The 20,835-nt window shown below is 41.8% G+C and overlaps 1 protein-coding gene across 1 annotated transcript; it reads left to right on the top strand.

Annotated features, from left to right (window-relative positions):
* The first annotated feature begins 729 nt into the window (after positions 1-729).
* mlpha (melanophilin a) lies at positions 730-19,798 on the top strand. The gene is made up of 15 exons (XM_034554218.1): positions 730-759; positions 1,908-2,021; positions 8,415-8,636; positions 8,743-8,855; positions 9,787-9,828; positions 12,673-12,731; positions 12,817-12,906; positions 13,022-13,118; positions 15,531-15,721; positions 15,808-15,903; positions 15,963-16,163; positions 18,568-18,729; positions 19,237-19,293; positions 19,626-19,668; positions 19,746-19,798. The coding sequence occupies exons 2-15, from the start codon at positions 1,912-1,914 to the stop codon at positions 19,784-19,786; spliced, it is 1,524 nt and encodes a 507-aa protein (XP_034410109.1). The 5' UTR covers positions 730-759; positions 1,908-1,911; the 3' UTR covers positions 19,787-19,798.
* The last annotated feature ends 1,037 nt before the right edge of the window (positions 19,799-20,835 follow it).

The raw sequence follows: 20,835 nt of genomic DNA, 5'->3' as shown, positions 1-20,835 counted from the left end.
GCCACGCAGGATGTTCAGTATATTTGTTTTAAATGTACTTTAAGAATCCTTGAAAGCAAGTTTCCTGCAGTACATGTGTTGTATTTTAAAGTATTTGTTCATATTATAATCCAGGGATGGAGGTAGAAGAGGTCCACCTGTTATCTTCATTCATTCATTTTTAAATAAGCAGCTGTGTGTAAGTCTTTATGAGCCAGTTCGTCTTTTTAACCCTAAAAATGTATTCTTTGTCGTCTGGTTTACTGGATGAACACTAAATAAACTTCTTGTCTGTAAATGAATTGATTTCATCAGAGGAGAGAAATTATATATATATATATATATATATATATATATATATATATATATGTACTGTACATGTACATGTACTTGTACATGTCAGAAGGTCATGCAACACAATTACATCTTGTAAAAGTATCAGTGGATCTTTAAATAAAATGAAAGAATCTTCCCTCCAAATGTTGTGACTTTTTAAATACAAGTTGTATTAACATTAATAATCCATTATTAATACATACATTATGACATTATTACAATGTTTGTAATTGTTTTTATTCTCAAAGTAAGACTCTCTCTATTGTTTGTATACATTTCTAAGTCTGATCTGATGATAAATGGCCTGTGTGTGTCGGGGCTTTGCCTCCAGCTGTGGGGCGTTGTCATGAGGACGGTCGTCATGAGGACGGTCGTCATGTGATCAGCTGACTCCGTTTCAGTCAGACGGCTCATCGTCCAGCAGCCTGAACACACCGAGACACGGTGAGTTTATTCTTCTTTAATTGATTTTACTCTGTTTTATGTCTACAGACGGTTGTTTTTGTTTCATTTTTATTATTTTTTATTTTTATGTTCTTTATTTTATATTTATTATTAGTTTGATTTGCAAAATATCAAATTTAAAACTTGTTCCATAAAGTAAATGAATGAATTCTGAAAGTCATTCTTATAATCTGCTGTTTGTTAAATATTTAGATATTAATATATGGAGAGAAGAAGTTACGCCTGATGTTTGAACTTTATTCTGAAGGTTTCAATCAGTTATTTGCTGCTGATTGAAAGTTCAGTTCACTCAAATATTCATGTTCAATAGACTAAATATAGTGTTTCATATAAGGGTGTTTCATATAAAGTCATCAGAGTGTTTCATATAAAGTCATCAGAGTGTTTCATATTAAGTCATCAGAGTGTTTCATATTAAGTCATCAGAGTGTTTCATATTAAGTCATCAGAGTGTTTCATATTAAGTCATCAGAGTGTTTCATATAAAGTCATCAGTGTTTCATATTAAGTCATCAGAGTGTTTCATATTAAGTCATCAGGGTGTTTCATATTAAGTCATCAGAGTGTTTCATATAAAGTCATCAGAGTGTTTCATATTAAGTCATCAGGGTGTTTCATATTAAGTCATCAAAGTGTTTCATATTAAGTCATCAGGGTGTTTCATATTAAGTCATCAAAGTGTTTCATATTAAGTCATCAAAGTGTTTCATATTAAGTCATCAGAGTGTTTCATATAAAGTCATCAGAGTGTTTCATATTAAGTCATCAGGGTGTTTCATATTAAGTCATCAAAGTGTTTCATATTAAGTCATCAGGGTGTTTCATATTAAGTCATCAAAGTGTTTCATATTAAGTCATCAGGGTGTTTCATATTAAGTCATCAGGGTGTTTCATGTGAAATCAATTATATAACATATTATATAATAATATAATATATATAATTATATATATACTTATATAACATATTATATATATGATATATAATTAAATATATAATTATATATATACTTGTATAACATATTGTATATATGATATATACAATATGTTATATAATTATATATACTTGTATACATACCATATATATATATGATATCTGACCATTTGCTGACGACACCCTCTTGTTTCAGGGTCATGGAGCGTAAACTGGATCTATCGCGTCTGAGCGACGAAGAGGCCAAACACGTCTGGGAGGTGATCCAACGAGACTTCAACCTCCGGAAGAAAGAAGAGGAGCGACTCGGGTGAGAACCTCATGATTTAATCTGTCTACATCACTCAAATCATGAAACATATATCGGAAATGAGTCACTATATTGATGTCGTACAAGAGAGTAAAGTAAATACATACGTAATCTGTTTGTGAATCCACTCGTTCTCGTGAGGTTGGAGGAATGTGAGCGTGAAAGACGTCGTTGTTGAAGCAGTCGATCACAACTTGGTCACACGGACGAGAGTCCACAGGAAGCTCACAAAGACGCTCTGTGTTCAGCACTAAAGACTGCATCTCCCATCAGCCCCGTGGGCAGACTCAGTCAGGAAACAAGACTTCCCTGTTTCCACCCGAGTGTGAGAGCTCTCATTAAAACACGTATAGGTCATCTTAGGCATGTATTACATGCCGGCTATCAACAACAGACACCACTCAGAAACAAATGCAGCTTGTGTCCTCTGATGATCTGATTTTCACTGTGAACATTGAATTATCACAGAAACCATTCCCATCATTTTAACTGGCTGGAAAACATCTGATCGAATTCACACTGTTGGCTATCAAAGTGACCAACTTGACCTGTTTCATGACCTCCTTTTCCTGTTGACGTTTAAATGTACATGTACCGTAGTTCTGGTAGTAGAAGTACTGTAGTTATAGTAATACATGTACCGTAGTTCTGGTAGTAGAAGTACTGTAGTTATAGTAATACATGTACCGTAGTTCTGGTAGTAGAAGTACTGTAGTTATAGTAATACATGTACCGTAGTTCTGGTAGTAGAAGTACTGTAGTTATAGTAATACATGTACCGTAGTTCTGGTAGTGGAAGTACTGTAGTTATAGTAATACATGTACCGTAGTTCTGGTAGTAGAAGTACTGTAGTTATAGTAATACATGTACCGTAGTTCTGGTAGTAGAAGTACTGTAGTTATAGTAATACATGTACCGTAGTTCTGGTAGTAGAAGTACTGTAGTTATAGTAATACATGTACTGTAGTTCTGGTAGTAGAAGTACTGTAGTTATAGTAATGGATGTACTGTAGTGCTGGTGGTGATACTCTCTGTTACATATGGTGGATTCACTTCCTGTTGATACACATCATGGTGATACTTTCTTCTACATATCATGGTGGCACTTCCTGTTGTTACATATCTTGGTGACACTTCCTGTTGTTACATATCTTGGTGATACTTCCTGTTGTTACACATTATGGTGATACTTCCTGTCTTTACATATCTTGGTGATACTTCCTGTTGTTACATATTGTGGTGATACTTCCTGTTGTTACATATCGTGGTGATACTTCCTGTTGTTACATATCATGGTGATACTTCCTGTTGTTACATATCGTGGTGATACTTCCTGTCGTTACATATAGTGGTGATACTTCCTGTCGTTACATATAGTGGTGATACTTCCTGTTGTTACATATCGTGGTGATACTTCCTGTCGTTACATATAGTGGTGATACTTCCTGTCGTTACATATAGTGGTGATACTTCCTGTCGTTACATATAGTGGTGATACTTCCTGTTCTTACATATCGTGGTGATACTTCCTGTTGTTACATATCGTGGTGATACCTTATGTTGTTACATATGGTGATACTTCCTGTTACATATCTTGGTGATACTTTACATTACATTGCGGACATCCACTGAGAGATGTCAGTCAGACATCCACTGAGAGATGTCGGTCAGACATCCACTGAGAGATGTCAGTCAGACATCCACTGAGAGATGTCAGTCAGACATCCACTGAGAGATGTCAGTCAGACATCCACTGAGAGATGTCAGTCAGACATCCACTGAGAGATGTCGGTCAGACATCCACTGAGAGATGTCAGTCAGACATCCACTGAGAGATGTCAATCAGACATCCACTGAGAGATGTCAGTCAGACAGGCAGAGATTCGTGCTGCTACCTGTGTTTCAGATTGGGGAAACGAGAGGATCAGTTGGGTGTCGTCAGCATAGCTGTGGTAGGTGAAGCCATGAGAGAGAATGACAGAGAGAGAGAGTTGGTGTACAGAGAGAAGAGAAGAGGACCAAGGACTGAACCCTGAGGGACCCCAGTAGTCAGAGGACAAGGCTCAGACACAGATCCTCTCCAGGTTACCCGGTAAGAGCGGTCGGTGAGGTAGGATGAGAAGAGTGAGAGCAGAGCCTGAGATACCAGGTCCTGGAGGGAGGACATGAGGATCTGGTGGTTCACTGTGTCAAAGGCAGCGGAAAGGTCTAGAAGGATGAGGACAGAGGAGAGAGAGGCTACTCTAGTGTGAAGGATAAGGACAGAGGAGAGAGAGGCTGCTCTAGTGTGAAGGATAAGGACAGAGGAGAGAGAGGCTGCTCTAGTGTGAAGGATGAGGACAGAGGAGAGAGAGGCTGCTCTAGTGTGAAGGATAAGGACAGAGGAGAGAGAGGCTGCTCTAGTGTGAAGGATAAGGACAGAGGAGAGAGAGGCTGCTCTAGCAGTGTGAAGCTGCTCAGAGACAGCAAGGAGGGCAGTCTCTGTTGAGTGGTCTTGAATCCAGACTGGTGGGGGTCTAGAAGGTTGTTACAGTGGAGAAAGGAGGAGACTTGGTTAAAGATAGCTCGCTCTAGAGTTTTGGAAAGGAAGGGGAGGAGAGAGACAGGTCTGTAGTTGTTGACTTCAGGTCTGTGGTTATTGACTTCAGGTCTGTGGTTGTTGACTTCAGGTCTGTAGTTGTTGACTTTAGGTCTGTAGTTGTTGACTTCAGGTCTGTAGTTGTTGACTTCAGATCTGTAGTTGTTGACTTCAGGTCTGTGGTTATTGACTTCAGGTCTGTAGTTGTTGACTTCAGGTCTGTAGTTATTGACTTCAGGTCTGTAGTTGTTGACTTCAGGTCTGTAGTTATTGACTTCAGGTCTGTAGTTGTTGACTTCAGGTCTGTGGTTATTGACTTCAGATCTGTAGTTATTGACTTCAGATCTGTAGTTATTGACTTCAGGTCTGTAGTTATTGACTTCAGGTCTGTAGTTGTTGACTTCAGGTCTGTAGTTGTTGACTTCAGATCTGTGGTTATTGACTTCAGGTCTGTAGTTGTTGACTTCAGATCTGTATTTATTGACTTCAGATCTGTAGTTGTTGACTTCAGGTCTGTAGTTATTGACTTCAGGTCTGTAGTTATTGACTTCAGATCTGTAGTTGTTGACTTCAGGTCTGTGGTTGTTGACTTCAGGTCTGTGGTTGTTGACTTCAGGTCTGTAGTTATTGACTTCAGGTCTGTAGTTGTTGACTTCAGGTCTGTAGTTGTTGACTTCAGGTCTGTGGTTGTTGACTTCAGGTCTGTGGTTGTTGACTTCAGGTCTGTAGTTATTGACTTCAGGTCTGTAGTTATTGACTTCAGGTCTGTAGTTGTTGACTTCAGGTCTGTAGTTGTTGACTTCAGATCTGTAGTTGTTGACTTCAGGTCTGTGGTTATTGACTTCAGGTCTGTAGTTGTTGACTTCAGGTCTGTAGTTGTTGACTTCAGGTCTGTAGTTGTTGACTTCAGATGGGTCGAGAGTGGGTTTCTTCAGGAGAGGGTTGACTCCGCCTCCTTCAGAGAGTTGGGGAAACAGCCGGTTGAGAGGGAGGTGTTAATAAGATGGGTGAGAAAGGGAAGAAGGTCCGGAGCAATGGACTGGAGAAGGTGAGACGGGATGGGGTCAAGGGGGCAGGTGGTTGGGGGGTCAGAGGTTACCAAGGTAAGAACTTGATTAGGAGACAGGGGGATAAAAGAGGAAAACAAGGGGGAAGAAGGTGAAGTTACTGGAGGTTTAGTTATGGAAGATGGATTAGTAAATGAAGAGCGTATGTCGTCAGTCTTTTTTGTAAAGTAGTCAACAAAGTGGCTTGGTAGAAGGGTGGAGGGAGGGGGGGAACAGGGGGGTCAAGGAGGTTGGAAAAGATAGAGAAGAGTTTTTTGGGGTTAGACAAAGAGGATTCTTCCTGTTGTTACATATGTCATCCGATGTGAGGTCAAAGGTCAGGGATGTCGTATGTGTACAGATTGTAAAGCCCTCTGAGGCAAATTTGTAATTTGTGATATTGGGCTATACAAAATAAACTGAATTGAAATAAACTGAATCATGGTGATACTTCATGTTGGTACGTATCATTGTGTTACTTCCTGTTCTTACATATCGTGGTCATACTTCCTGTTACATATCATTGTGATATTTCCTATTATTACATATCGTGGTGATACTTCCTGTTGTTACATATCGTGGTTATACTTCCTATTGGTACATATCGTGGTCATACTTCCTGTTACATATCGTGGTCATACTTCCTGTTACATATCGTGGTGATACTTCCTGTTGATACATATCGTGGTCATACTTCCTGTTACATATCATTGTAATACTTTCTGTTACATATCATGGTGATACTTCATGTTGTTACATATCATGGTGATACTTCATGTTGTTACATATCATGGTCATACTTCCTGTTGTTACATATTGTGGTCATATTTCCTGTTGTTACATATTGTGGTCATATTTCCTGTTGTTACATATTGTGGTCATATTTCCTGTTGTTACATATTGTGGTCATATTTCCTGTTGTTACATATTGTGGTCATACTTCCTGTTGTTACATATCGTGGTCATACTTCCTGTTACATATCGTGGTTATACTTCCTGTTGTTACATATCGTGGTTATACTTCCTGTTGTTATATATCGTGGTTATACTTCCTGTTGTTACATATCGTGGTCATACTTCCTGTTGTTACATATCGTGGTTATACTTCCTGTTGTTACATATCGTGGTTATACTTCCTGTTGTTACATATCGTGGTGATACTTCCTGTTGTTACATATCGTGGTCATACTTCCTGTTGTTACATATCGTGGTGATACTTCCTGTTGTTACATATCGTGGTCATACTTCCTGTTGTTACATATCGTGGTCATACTTCCTGTTGTTACATATCGTGGTCATACTTCCTGTTGTTACATATCGTGGTCATACTTCCTGTTGTTACATATCGTGGTTATACTTCCTGTTGTTACATATCGTGGTGATACTTCCTGTTGTTACATATCGTGGTGATACTTCCTGTTGTTACATATCGTGGTGATACTTCCTATTATTACATATCGTGGTCATACTTCCTGTTGTTACATATTGTGGTCATACTTCCTGTTGCATATCGTGGTCATACTTCCTGTTGTTACATATCGTGGTCATACTTCCTGTTGCATATCGTGGTTATACTTCCTGTTGTTACATATCGTGGTCATACTTCCTGTTGCATATCGTGGTGGTACTTCCTGTTGCATATCGTGGTCATACTTCCTGTTGCATATCGTGGTTATACTTCCTGTTGTTACATATCGTGGTCATACTTCCTGTTGCATATCGTGGTCATACTTCCTGTTGCATATCGTGGTCATACTTCCTGTTGCATATCGTGGTCATACTTCCTGTTGCATATCGTGGTGGTACTTCCTGTTGCATATCGTGGTCATACTTCCTGTTGCATATCGTGGTCATACTTCCTGTTGCATATCGTGGTTATACTTCCTGTTGTTACATATCGTGGTCATACTTCCTGTTGCATATCGTGGTCATACTTCCTGTTGTTACATATCGTGGTTATACTTCCTGTTGTTACATATCGTGGTCATACTTCCTGTTGTTACATATCGTGGTCATACTTCCTGTTGCATATCGTGGTCATACTTCCTGTTGTTACATATCGTGGTCATACTTCCTGTTGCATATCGTGGTTATACTTCCTGTTGTTACATATCGTGGTCATACTTCCTGTTGCATATCGTGGTCATACTTCCTGTTGCATATCGTGGTCATACTTCCTGTTACATATCGTGGTTATACTTCCTGTTGTTACATATCGTGGTCATACTTCCTGTTGCATATCGTGGTCATACTTCCTGTTGTTACATATCGTGGTCATACTTCCTGTTGCATATCGTGGTCATACTTCCTGTTGCATATCGTGGTCATACTTCCTGTTACATATCGTGGTTATACTTCCTGTTGTTACATATCGTGGTCATACTTCCTGTTGCATATCGTGGTCATACTTCCTGTTGCATATCGTGGTTATACTTCCTGTTGTTACATATCGTGGTCATACTTCCTGTTGCATATCGTGGTCATACTTCCTGTTGCATATCGTGGTCATACTTCCTGTTGCATATCGTGGTCATACTTCCTGTTACATATCGTGGTTATACTTCCTGTTGTTACATATCGTGGTCATACTTCCTGTTGCATATCGTGGTCATACTTCCTGTTACATATCGTGGTTATACTTCCTGTTGCATATCGTGGTCATACTTCCTGTTGCATATCGTGGTCATACTTCCTGTTGCATATCGTGGTCATACTTCCTGTTACATATCTTGATAACACTTCCTCTGTCTCCTCTCTGGTTATCGCAGTGAATTGAAGACTAAAATCGAGAAGGAAGACACAAAGCGAGAGCTGCTGGGTTCTCAGAGTCAGCTGTCCGAGTCTCACTGCATCCGCTGCCTTCAGCCCTTTAAGTTCCTGGTCAACAGTAAGCGTCAGTGTCTGGACTGCCACATGTTCACCTGCAAGTCCTGCAGCCGCTACAACAAGAAGGAGCACGGCTGGGTGTGTGACAACTGCCGCATGACCAGGTGAGAGGCACCGATAGGCCTGAGAGGTAAGGAGCCCTCAGACCTAGTAGTGGATATACTACTGTGTACAAATGTACTAATGAAGTATTTGCGTGTACTACTGCAGGGTGCTGAAGATTGGGACGGTGGGTTGGTACCACGACAACGTCAGGAATCGCTTCAAGCGCTTCGGCAGCGCGAAGGTGATGAGGTCGCTCTACAAGAGGCTGAACGGAGACGGTGAGAGTGATGTCATAGTTAGAAGGTGATGAGGTCGCTCTACAAGAGGCTGAATGGAGACATGAGAGTGATGTCATAGTTAGAAGGTGATGAGGTCGCTCTACAAGAGGCTGAACGGAGACGGTGAGAGTGATGTCATAGTTAGAAGGTGATGAGGTCGCTCTACAAGAGGCTGAACGGAGACGGTGAGAGTGATGTCATAGTTAGAAGGTGATGAGGTCGCTCTACAAGAGGCTGAACGGAGACGGTGAGAGTGATGTCATAGTTAGAAGGTGATGAGGTCGCTCTACAAGAGGCTGAATGGAGACATGAGAGTGATGTCATAGTTAGAAGGTGATGAGGTCGCTCTACAAGAGGCTGAATGGAGACATGAGAGTGATGTCATAGTTAGAAGGTGATGAGGTCGCTCTACAAGAGGCTGAACGGAGACATGAGAGTGATGTCATAGTTAGAAGGTGATGAGTGGAGACATGAGAGTGATGTCATAGTTAGAAGGTGATGAGTGGAGACATGAGAGTGATGTCATAGTTAGAAGGTGATGAGTGGAGACATGAGAGTGATGTCATAGTTAGTCACATGTGGTCAGCTGACTTTCAGATCAGTCACACTGAGCTTTTCCACACCAGCTGACTCTTTTATTATCGCTTCTTTTGAATAACTGTTTGTAAAATATTTCATAATTCAGCTGACTTAAATTCAATAAAAAGAAGAAAACTATAAAATAAATAAATATCGATATTTCTCTGCGTAATTATTTGAAATATTAAATCCAAATTTATGTAAATAATAGTTATTACCAAAAGATATCCAACCGTTTCTACGTTAAATAAGAAACAGCAGACATTCACTTGTTTATTATACTCTATATGATTATTTATTCTAAATGTTTGTTTACATATTGATGGACTAATGAGCCCTGTTGTGCTTTCAGCCGGTCGTGATGACGACACTCAGAGTATGCCAGACGTCCGCAGCAGTGAGTCCATATCAGATATATTACATTTAGAATAATTAACAATATAGTCTTTACTTTAACCGTGTAAAATCTTGATAGCTTCAAATACATCATATTTTAGAGATTATGTAAGTATGAATGTTTGTCTACACATTTAATATTCATGTCTTCACCGGCTGTATTTTACAATACGAGTTGAGAACCGGCCTTAAACCATGACGCATAATGTTTATATGAGTTTATATATGAAGATGGTGATACATTTATTTCACTTGTTAATATCTGATAATCACATATATTAATACAAACATAAATAATGTATCAAATAAAGTCCTTAAAATAAAGCCAAATGAATTGGAGTAAAAGCATCTGGCCGTTGTTGGAATGTGTATTTTAATCGTTGTTTAATTTGTACCTGTAGGTGTGTATAAGTGTTGTATTTGTACCTGTAGGTGTGTATAAGCGTTGTATTTGTACCTGTAGGTGTGTATAAGCGTTGTATTTGTACCTGTAGGTGTGTATAAGCGTTGTATTTGTACCTGTAGGTGTGTATAAGTGTTGTATTTGTACCTGTAGGTGTGTATAAGCGTTGTATTTGTACCTGTAGGTGTGTATAAGCATTGTATTTGTACCTGTAGGTGTGTATAAGTGTTGTATTTGTACCTGTAGGTGTGTATAAGTGTTGTATTTGTACCTGTAGGTGTGTATAAGCATTGTATTTGTACCTGTAGGTGTGTATAAGCATTGTATTTGTACCTGTAGGTGTGTATAAGTGTTGTATTTGTACCTGTAGGTGTGTATAAGCGTTGTATTTGTACCTGTAGGTGTGTATAAGCGTTGTATTTGTACCTGTAGGTGTGTATAAGCATTGTATTTGTACCTGTAGGTGTGTATAAGCGTTGTATTTGTACCTGTAGGTGTGTTTAAGTGTTGTATTTGTACCTGTAGGTGTGTATAAGTGTTGTATTTGTACCTGTAGGTGTGTTTAAGTGTTGTATTTGTACCTGTAGGTGTGTATAAGCGTTGTATTTGTACCTGTAGGTGTGTATAAGTGTTGTATTTGTACCTGTAGGTGTGTATAAACGTTGTATTTGTACCTGTAGGTGTGTATAAGCGTTGTATTTGTACCTGTAGGTGTGTATAAGTGTTGTATTTGTACCTGTAGGTGTGTATAAGCGTTGTATTTGTACCTGTAGGTGTGTACAAACATTGTATTTGTACCTGTAGGTGTGTATAAGCGTTGTATTTGTACCTGTAGGTGTGTATAAGCGTTGTATTTGTACCTGTAGGTGTGTATAAGCGTTGTATTTGTACCTGTAGGTGTGTATAAGCGTTGTATTTGTACCTGTAGGTGTGTATAAGTGTTGTATTTGTACCTGTAGGTGTGTATAAGTGTTGTATTTGTACCTGTAGGTGTGTATAAGTGTTGTATTTGTACCTGTAGGTGTGTATAAGTGTTGTATTTGTACCTGTAGGTGTGTATAAGCGTTGTATTTGTACCTGTAGGTGTGTATAAGCGTTGTATTTGTACCTGTAGGTGTGTATAAGCATTGTATTTGTACCTGTAGGTGTGTATAAGCGTTGTATTTGTACCTGTAGGTGTGTTTAAGTGTTGTATTTGTACCTGTAGGTGTGTATAAGTGTTGTATTTGTACCTGTAGGTGTGTTTAAGTGTTGTATTTGTACCTGTAGGTGTGTATAAGCGTTGTATTTGTACCTGTAGGTGTGTATAAGTGTTGTATTTGTACCTGTAGGTGTGTATAAACGTTGTATTTGTACCTGTAGGTGTGTATAAGCGTTGTATTTGTACCTGTAGGTGTGTATAAGTGTTGTATTTGTACCTGTAGGTGTGTATAAGCGTTGTATTTGTACCTGTAGGTGTGTACAAACATTGTATTTGTACCTGTAGGTGTGTATAAGCGTTGTATTTGTACCTGTAGGTGTGTATAAGCGTTGTATTTGTACCTGTAGGTGTGTATAAGCGTTGTATTTGTACCTGTAGGTGTGTATAAGTGTTGTATTTGTACCTGTAGGTGTGTATAAGCGTTGTATTTGTACCTGTAGGTGTGTTGTATTTGTACCTGTAGGTGTGTACAAACATTGTATTTGTACCTGTAGGTGTGTATAAGTGTTGTATTTGTACCTGTAGGTGTGTATAAGCGTTGTATTTGTACCTGTAGGTGTGTATAAGTGTTGTATTTGTACCTGTAGGTGTGTATAAGTGTTGTATTTGTACCTGTAGGTGTGTATAAGCGTTGTATTTGTACCTGTAGGTGTGTATAAGCGTTGTATTTGTACCTGTAGGTGTGTACAAACATTGTATTTGTACCTGTAGATGTGTTTAAGCGTTGTATTTGTACCTGTAGGTGTGTATAAGCGTTGTATTTGTACCTGTAGGTGTGTATAAGCGTTGTATTTGTACCTGTAGGTGTGTATAAGTGTTGTATTTGTACCTGTAGGTGTGTATAAGCGTTGTATTTGTACCTGTAGGTGTGTATAAGCATTGTATTTGTACCTGTAGGTGTGTATAAGTGTTGTATTTGTACCTGTAGGTGTGTATAAGCGTTGTATTTGTACCTGTAGGTGTGTATAAGCGTTGTATTTGTACCTGTAGGTGTGTATAAGCGTGGTATTTGTACCTGTAGGTGTGTATAAGCGTTGTATTTGTACCTGTAGGTGTGTATAAGCGTTGTATTTGTACCTGTAGGTGTGTATAAGCGTTGTATTTGTACCTGTAGGTGTGTATAAGCGTTGTATTTGTACCTGTAGGTGTGTATAAGCGTGGTATTTGTACCTGTAGGTGTGTATAAGCGTTGTATTTGTACCTGTAGGTGTGTATAAGCGTGGTATTTGTACCTGTAGGTGTGTACAATGGGATGGAGGACGACCACGGGGAAGCGGAGGTCCAGCGGTACAAAGTGGTAACGTGGGAATCGAACCATAAACCTTCTGCTGGTTTTGAAGCTGCAGGTGTGAAACTCTTCTTTTCTTCTTCTTCTCTTTCAGATGAGGAAGAGCAAACGTCTGCTCTCCGTTCATCCGCTGGACTTCGACCCCGAGGAATACTTCCCGTATTCACGCCGGCCGTCTGTACAAGTACTGCGACAACTAAATATTAAATATATATATATATATATAATATATACATGTATACCTAATCTAGGACCACGTCAGCGAGCTTCCAGCTGAATGAAACTGTTTTGTGGATCAGATTCTGGAGGATCGGGCCTACAGGAACGAAGTGGACTACGACTTCAACCACCGAGCCAACCGCAGGAGGAGTCTGGACCGCTACGCCATGAGACCTGGTACAAGTACACACAGTACACACAGAGTACACGTAGACGCACACACCTGTGGTTAGGAGGTAAAGGTGAGGCATGTGTGAGGTATTACCTGGATACACCTGTGTGTGTGTTTACCTGTCTCTATGTACCTGTGTGTGTGTGTGTTCACCTGTCTCTATGTACCTGTGTGTGTTCACCTGTCTCTATGTACCTGTGTGTGTTCACCTGTCTCTATGTACCTGTGTGTGTGTGTTCACCTGTCTCTATATACCTGTGTGTGTGTGTTCACCTGTCTCTATGTACCTGTGTGTGTGTGTTCACCTGTCTCTATGTACCTGTGTGTGTGTGTTCACCTGTCTCTATATACCTGTGTGTGTTCACCTGTCTCTATATACCTGTGTGTGTGTGTGTTCACCTGTCTCTATGTACCTGTGTGTGTTCACCTGTCTCTATGTACCTGTGTGTGTTCACCTGTCTCTATGTACCTGTGTGTGTGTGTTCACCTGTCTCTATATACCTGTGTGTGTGTGTTCACCTGTCTCTATGTACCTGTGTGTGTGTGTTCACCTGTCTCTATGTACCTGTGTGTGTGTGTTCACCTGTCTCTATATACCTGTGTGTGTTCACCTGTCTCTAGATACCTGTGTGTGTGTGTGTTCACCTGTCTCTATGTACCTGTGTGTGTGTGTTCACCTGTCTCTATATACCTGTGTGTGTGTGTGTTCACCTGTCTCTATGTACCTGTGTGTGTTCACCTGTCTCTAGATACCTGTGTGTGTGTGTGTTCACCTGTCTCTATGTACCTGTGTGTGTTCACCTGTCTCTATGTACCTGTGTGTGTTCACCTGTCTCTATGTACCTGTGTGTGTTCACCTGTCTCTATGTACCTGTGTGTGTGTGTTCACCTGTCTCTATGTACCTGTGTGTGTGTGTTCACCTGTCTCTATGTACCTGTGTGTGTGTGTTCACCTGTCTCTATGTACCTGTGTGTGTTCACCTGTCTCTATGTACCTGTGTGTGTGTGTGTTCACCTGTCTCTATGTACCTGTGTGTGTTCACCTGTCTCTATGTACCTGTGTGTGTTCACCTGTCTCTATGTACCTGTGTGTGTGTGTGTTCACCTGTCTCTATATACCTGTGTGTGTGTGTTCACCTGTCTCTATATACCTGTGTGTGTGTGTTCACCTGTCTCTATGTACCTGTGTGTGTGTGTGTTCACCTGTCTCTATATACCTGTGTGTGTGTGTGTTCACCTGTCTCTATATACCTGTGTGTGTGTGTGTTCACCTGTCTCTATGTACCTGTGTGTGTGTGTGTTCACCTGTCTCTATATACCTGTGTGTGTGTGTTCACCTGTCTCTATATACCTGTGTGTGTGTGTTCACCTGTCTCTATATACCTGTGTGTGTGTGTTCACCTGTCTCTATATACCTGTGTGTGTGTGTTCACCTGTCTCTATGTACCTGTGTGTGTGTGTGTGTTCACCTGTCTCTATGTACCTGTGTGTGTTCACCTGTCTCTATATACCTGTGTGTGTGTGTTCACCTGTCTCTATGTACCTGTGTGTGTTCACCTGTCTCTATGTACCTGTGTGTGTGTGTGTTCACCTGTCTCTATATACCTGTGTGTGTGTGTGTTCACCTGTCTCTATGTACCTGTGTGTGTTCACCTGTCTCTATGTACCTGTGTGTGTGTGTGTTCACCTGTCTCTATATACCTGTGTGTGTGTGTTCACCTGTCTCTATGTACCTGTGTGTGTGTGTGTTCACCTGTCTCTATGTACCTGTGTGTGTGTGTTCACCTGTCTCTATATACCTGTGTGTGTGTGTTCACCTGTCTCTATGTACCTGTGTGTGTTCACCTGTCTCTATGTACCTGTGTGTGTTCACCTGTCTCTATGTACCTGTGTGTGTGTGTTCACCTGTCTCTATATACCTGTGTGTGTGTGTTCACCTGTCTCTATATACCTGTGTGTGTGTGTTCACCTGTCTCTATATACCTGTGTGTGTGTGTTCACCTGTCTCTATATACCTGTGTGTGTGTGTTCACCTGTCTCTATATACCTGTGTGTGTGTTCACCTGTCTCTATGTACCTGTGTGTGTGTGTGTGTTCACCTGTCTCTATATACCTGTGTGTGTGTTCACCTGTCTCTATGTACCTGTGTGTGTTCACCTGTCTCTATATACCTGTGTGTGTGTTCACCTGTCTCTATGTACCTGTGTGTGTTCACCTGTCTCTATGTACCTGTGTGTGTGTTCACCTGTCTCTATGTACCTGTGTGTGTTCACCTGTCTCTATATACCTGTGTGTGTGTTCACCTGTCTCTATATACCTGTGTGTGTGTTCACCTGTCTCTATATACCTGTGTGTGTGTTCACCTGTCTCTATGTACCTGTGTGTGTTCACCTGTCTCTATATACCTGTGTTGTCAGAAGACTTCGAGAGCCGGATGGACCGGGCCCGTTCTCTGTCTAAGATCAGCTCCTCGGTGGCTCGGCAGCAGTACCTGGACACCTCTGATGAGGACGAGTACCCGCGGTGCCCCCCCGTGTACCTGCAGCCCCCCCACCGCCGCCGGAGCAGCAGAGCCTCCTCTCAGGAGAACCTGGGACAAGCCCCGCCCGTAAGGAAAAGCAACCAATCAGCACTCACCGTGTGAACTACCTGGATCTTCACGTAGTGATCACCTCTTCTTTGATTGGAGCGCAGATGAACGAGCTGAACAAGCGCATGTCGGCCATCGAGAGTCTGCTGAACCGCCTGGAGGACAAGATCACGCCCGACGAGGTTCTGCCCGGGTCGACGGTCTGTTCTGGAGTCGCCGTGTTTTCATGTGATTCTCATCCTTGATCCGTTTCCTGCAGACTCCGTCCGGTCACAACGAAGAGGAGAAGCTGAGGAGGAAGCTGAGCGAGCTGGCCGGGAACCTGATCGACAAGAACCCGTCGTCGGACGAAGAGGCCGGAAAGAAGGCCTCCTCTTCGGGGAAAGGTCTGGCCCTGGACCCCCTGAAGGACAAAGAGCTGAGCTCCTCCAGCGACGAGGGGCCCACCGAGGCCCAGAAGGTAGGAAGGAGTTCAGGTTCAGGGGGGAGTTCACAGCAGATGGGAACCTGGAGACTTCAAGAACCACCTTGATGGAGACTCACATGGACTCCTTAGAGCCAAGAGGAAGGTTCTAGCTGAACGTCCAGGGTCCCATCTGCGGCGCATGCTTCCTCGGCTTCTCCCCAAAGACACAGTTCAACATGAATGAGTCCTCCTCGCTAACCGGCTGCTTCCTGCGTTAGCTCCTAACCGTTCAGCAGGTTGTGGAAATGTGAAGGTCAGCAGCTACCTGCCCGGACGTCTTCTTCTGTGGTGTTCCCCCAGCCAGAGGCACAAAGGACTCAGAGGCTCCGCCCTCATATTCATAAGTCTAGTATTGTGTCCTGACCGCCGTTTAAATGGACTCAATAACAGAAGACGTTGGTTCTTGAACACCTTCACCCAGCAGACCTCTGTTCATGTCCGCGTTGACCTACCTTATATACGTGGCGTCTTCTACCCTAACCCAACCCGTAGGTTCTGGTAGATGTTTCACCACCAGAACTAGTTTCCAGGAGGCAGGTCCTACCTGATGATTGACGCTGACCCTCCGTGGTGACCTCCAGCCTCCGGGCAGGTAGCTGCTGCAGGATGAGGTGTTGTGTTCCAGCTGTTAACACCTGTCCCTCTACATGGCTTTCAGAGATCGACTGCTGCCGCCCTCTGTGACCTCACCGCTGAGGTCCTGAGAACCATTAATGCCACAGAACACGCAATGCTCGAGTACGGCTTCTCGCAGCCGGTCGACAGAACCCACTTAGTAGGGACTGACGTTAAGCAGGCAGATGATGCTTTCAGGGAACTTGAGGAAAATGTAAGCTTCAAGATGAACTGCACGCCTCGTTTTGTGTGAAGGTCCAACTGAGCGAAACCCTCCCGCCTCGTCTGAAGCATGAAGGAAATGTCTGGATGGCTTTGAATGTCCCCGCTGTGTGTCAAGACCAGGGCCGGGTCTGGGGGGGCAGACTGGTCTCTGGGAGCAGACTGGGCAGACTGGTCTCTGGGAGCAGACTGGGCAGACTGGTCTCTGGAGGCAGACTGGGCAGACTGGTCTCTGGAGGCAGACTGGGCAGACTGGTCTCTGGAGGCAGACTGGGCAGACTGGGCAGACTGGTCTCTGGGGGCAGACTGGGCAGACTGGTCTCTGGGAGCAGACTGGGCAGACTGGTCTCTGGGAGCAGACTGGGCAGACTGGTCTCTGGAGGCAGACTGGGCAGACTGGTCTCTGGAGGCAGACTGGGCAGACTGGTCTCTGGAGGCAGACTGGGCAGACTGGTCTCTGGGGGCAGACTGGGCAGACTGGTCTCTGGGGGCAGACTGGGCAGACTGGTCTCTGGGGGCAGACTGGGCAGACTGGTCTCTGGAGGCAGACTGGGCAGACTGGTCTCTGGAGGCAGACTGGGCAGACTGGGCAGACTGGTCTCTGGGGGCAGACTGGGCAGACTGGTCTCTGGGGGCAGACTGGGCAGACTGGTCTCTGGGGGCAGACTGAGCAGACTGGTCTCTGGGGGCAGACTGGTCTCTGGGGGCAGACTGGGCAGACTGGTCTCTGGGGGCAGACTGGGCAGACTGGTCTCTGGGGGCAGACTGGGCAGACTGGGCAGACTGGTCTCTGGGGGCAGACTGGGCAGACTGGTCTCTGGGGGCAGACTGGGCAGACTGGTCTCTGGGAGCAGACTGGGCAGACTGGGCAGACTGGTCTCTGGGGGCAGACTGGGCAGACTGGTCTCTGGGGGCAGACTGGTCTCTGGGAGCAGACTGGTCTCTGGGGGCAGACTGGGCAGACTGGTCTCTGGGGGCAGACTGGGCAGACTGGGCAGACTGGTCTCTGGGGGCAGACTGGGCAGACTGGTCTCTGGGAGCAGACTGGGCAGACTGGGCAGACTGGTCTCTGGGGGCAGACTGGGCAGACTGGTCTCTGGGGGCAGACTGGGCAGACTGGTCTCTGGGAGCAGACTGGGCAGACTGGGCAGACTGGTCTCTGGGGGCAGACTGAGCAGACTGGTCTCTGGGAGCAGACTGGTCTCTGGGGGCAGACTGGGCAGACTGGGATCTCCTGAATCTCATTAAACTCTCATTGATATGATAAACATGTCTCATTAGATATAATAAAACTATCACTAATATGAGAAAAAGTTATAATAATGAAAACCCTTTAAATTATTGGATTTAATAATAAATAATCTGATTCAGTTATTAGAGGAGAATTTGATCCAGAAGGTGTACTCGTCAATATGAGAACCTTTCCAGTGCCCCCAGTCTATCCCGGTCCTGGTCCTGGTCCTGGTCCCGGTCCCGATCCCGGTCCCGGTCCTGGTCCCGGTCCCGGTCCCGGTCTGGAGGTGTCCCGGCGCCCTCTCAGGTGTCCCCTGTCCCCCGCCAGGTGTACATGGCGGCCGGCCAGTCGCACGCCCTGGAGACGAAGCTGCAGCGGCTCGAGCGCAGCGCCAAGACCGGCTTTGGGGGGGCGACGGACTCCGAGCTGTCGGAGCTGGAGGACGTGGTGGCCCTGACCGCGGCCCGGGTCCAGAGCGCCGAGAGCGAGGTGAGACGCATGAGGAGCCGCAGCTATATACATATATATATATATAGATCTATATATATATCTATCTAGATATATATATAGATATACAGTAGTATACAAATATATATTTATTTATTCATATACTGTATATATATTATATATATATATACATATTATATGTATTTATATATATATACACACACAAACGTATATATGTTATTATGGGATGTTATTATGGGATGTTATTATGGGACGTTATTATGGGATGTTATTATGGGATGTTATTATGGGGTGTTATTATGGGATGTTATTATGGGATGTTATTATGGGACGTTATTATGGGATGTTATTATGGGGTGTTATTATGGGATGTTATTATGGGACGTTATTATGGGATGTTATTATGGGATGTTATTATGGGGTGTTATTATGGGATGTTATTATGGGACGTTATTATGGGATGTTATTATGGGATGTTATTATGGGATGTTATTATGGGATGTGCTGATCGGTGTTTTCCTGCTGCAGGTGTCGGACATCGAGAGTAAGATCGCCGCTCTGAACTCTGGGGGATCCAAGAAGAAGGTTTTTATTAACATCATTAATATTTAATCTTGATTCTACATGTGAAACCAAATTAAAACAGCAGTTTTATATTTATGACAAATATATATATATATATATATATATATATATATTATAAAATTACAAATAATACTTTTAATAAAAATCGAAAATTATAGATTTTTATTTTTAATTTAAAATAAAATGATCCTAGAATTACAAAATCTGTATTGTGTGTATTTAATTAATAACAGGTTGATTTAGTTAAATTATTATATTTAATTATCTTTCTTAATAATTGTAGAAAGTTTGAGATTTTATTATTTTGAAAGATGTTTCTTCTAATTCAAAAGATTTCTGGATCTCAGAGGAAAAAAGCAACTCAAGACTTCTCCAGTAAGTTTAAATTTTTATAGTTTATTAAAGTGATCACTGTTTGTTAACTCTGTTGTTGTTGTTGTTGTTGTTGACAGAGAGCAGTAACGGAGCGCACTGGAAATCAAACATGTACTGATCCTGAAACCTGGAATTCAACGATTATTTTCTTTCTGGTTTATTGTTGTTTATTTTTCTGCTAAATTGTCATCAAAACTTCTTGAAATGTTTTTTTTCTTTTAACATAAATATTAATTATTTGAGATTATTATCTTTCTGTCAAAATCATCTGAAACTAAAACAAAATCATGTTTAAAATTCTTATGAAATCAAAATAATGTTAGTTTAACCTTTTAAACTTTGAATGTTTTCATCAGACGTCAATACACTAAATTACTTTTTTTTTCTTCTTATGAACCATAAAAGAAATGTAAAAAAATTGTACGATGCAGAATTACAAGTTAAGATTAAAGATAATAAATACAAATTATACATTTACAAAGATATTTTATATAATATAATTTAACTAAAAGAATGTAAGCCCTATTCAATCAAAAATAATATTTTTCATAATTACATTTAACACTTAAAATATCTTGAATATGATTTTGAAAAATCCTTTTGACAAAATGAAATACATGAAAAGTAAATTACAGTAAAATAAAAATAATGATTATAATTTGAATTATTGAAATACATACTTTTTATTTTTGTGTTTGCCTAAACTTCAGATATTTTGCTATTTTTTTTAATTTGGCTCCATTCCGTAGTTTTTAACATGATCAGCTGTTCTGATCAGTTCTATATAATCAATAACCTTATCAAAATGTACTAAGCGTGTTGTGGCTATAAATGTGTTGATTGATCCAAACTTTCATTTCTGATCGATTTGATCCGATGTTAGAAAATATTGAATACTGAATGAAACTGTGTTGATTGATCTGCTGATTAAAATGAAATCAATAATGTATTAAACGCCTTTATGATCAATAAACTATGAGACTTATTGATGACTTATTGATCTTCTTACACATCGAATACACTTTTTATTACATTTATACATAAAACATTTGATATTTGAGGTTTTGGAATAATCGTCAACTTTTATCTTGACGCGCAACTTCCGGTTATAATCTAAACGTGTGCACCTTGACGGTCTGACATCCGGTCCGCACCCCACCACAATAA

This window comes from Cyclopterus lumpus, chromosome 2 (genome assembly GCF_009769545.1).
Source record: "Cyclopterus lumpus isolate fCycLum1 chromosome 2, fCycLum1.pri, whole genome shotgun sequence".
Classification (NCBI taxonomy): domain Eukaryota; kingdom Metazoa; phylum Chordata; class Actinopteri; order Perciformes; family Cyclopteridae; genus Cyclopterus; species Cyclopterus lumpus.
The sequence above is the reverse complement of the archived record's forward strand: the minus strand, read 5'-3'. Positions and strand labels throughout refer to the sequence as shown.

What these genes read in the sequence shown, in the direction of transcription:
- mlpha (XM_034554218.1), top strand. Translation starts at nt 1,912, where the DNA reads ATGGAGCGTAAACTGGATCTATCGCGTCTGAGCGACGAAGAGGCCAAA. An exon ending in CACGCCGGCCGTCTGTACAA is followed by an intron (nt 12,907 to 13,021) that starts GTACTGCGACAA and finishes TTTGTGGATCAG; the next exon opens with ATTCTGGAGGATCGGGCCTA. An exon ending in TCCAGAGCGCCGAGAGCGAG is followed by an intron (nt 18,730 to 19,236) that starts GTGAGACGCATG and finishes TTCCTGCTGCAG; the next exon opens with GTGTCGGACATCGAGAGTAA.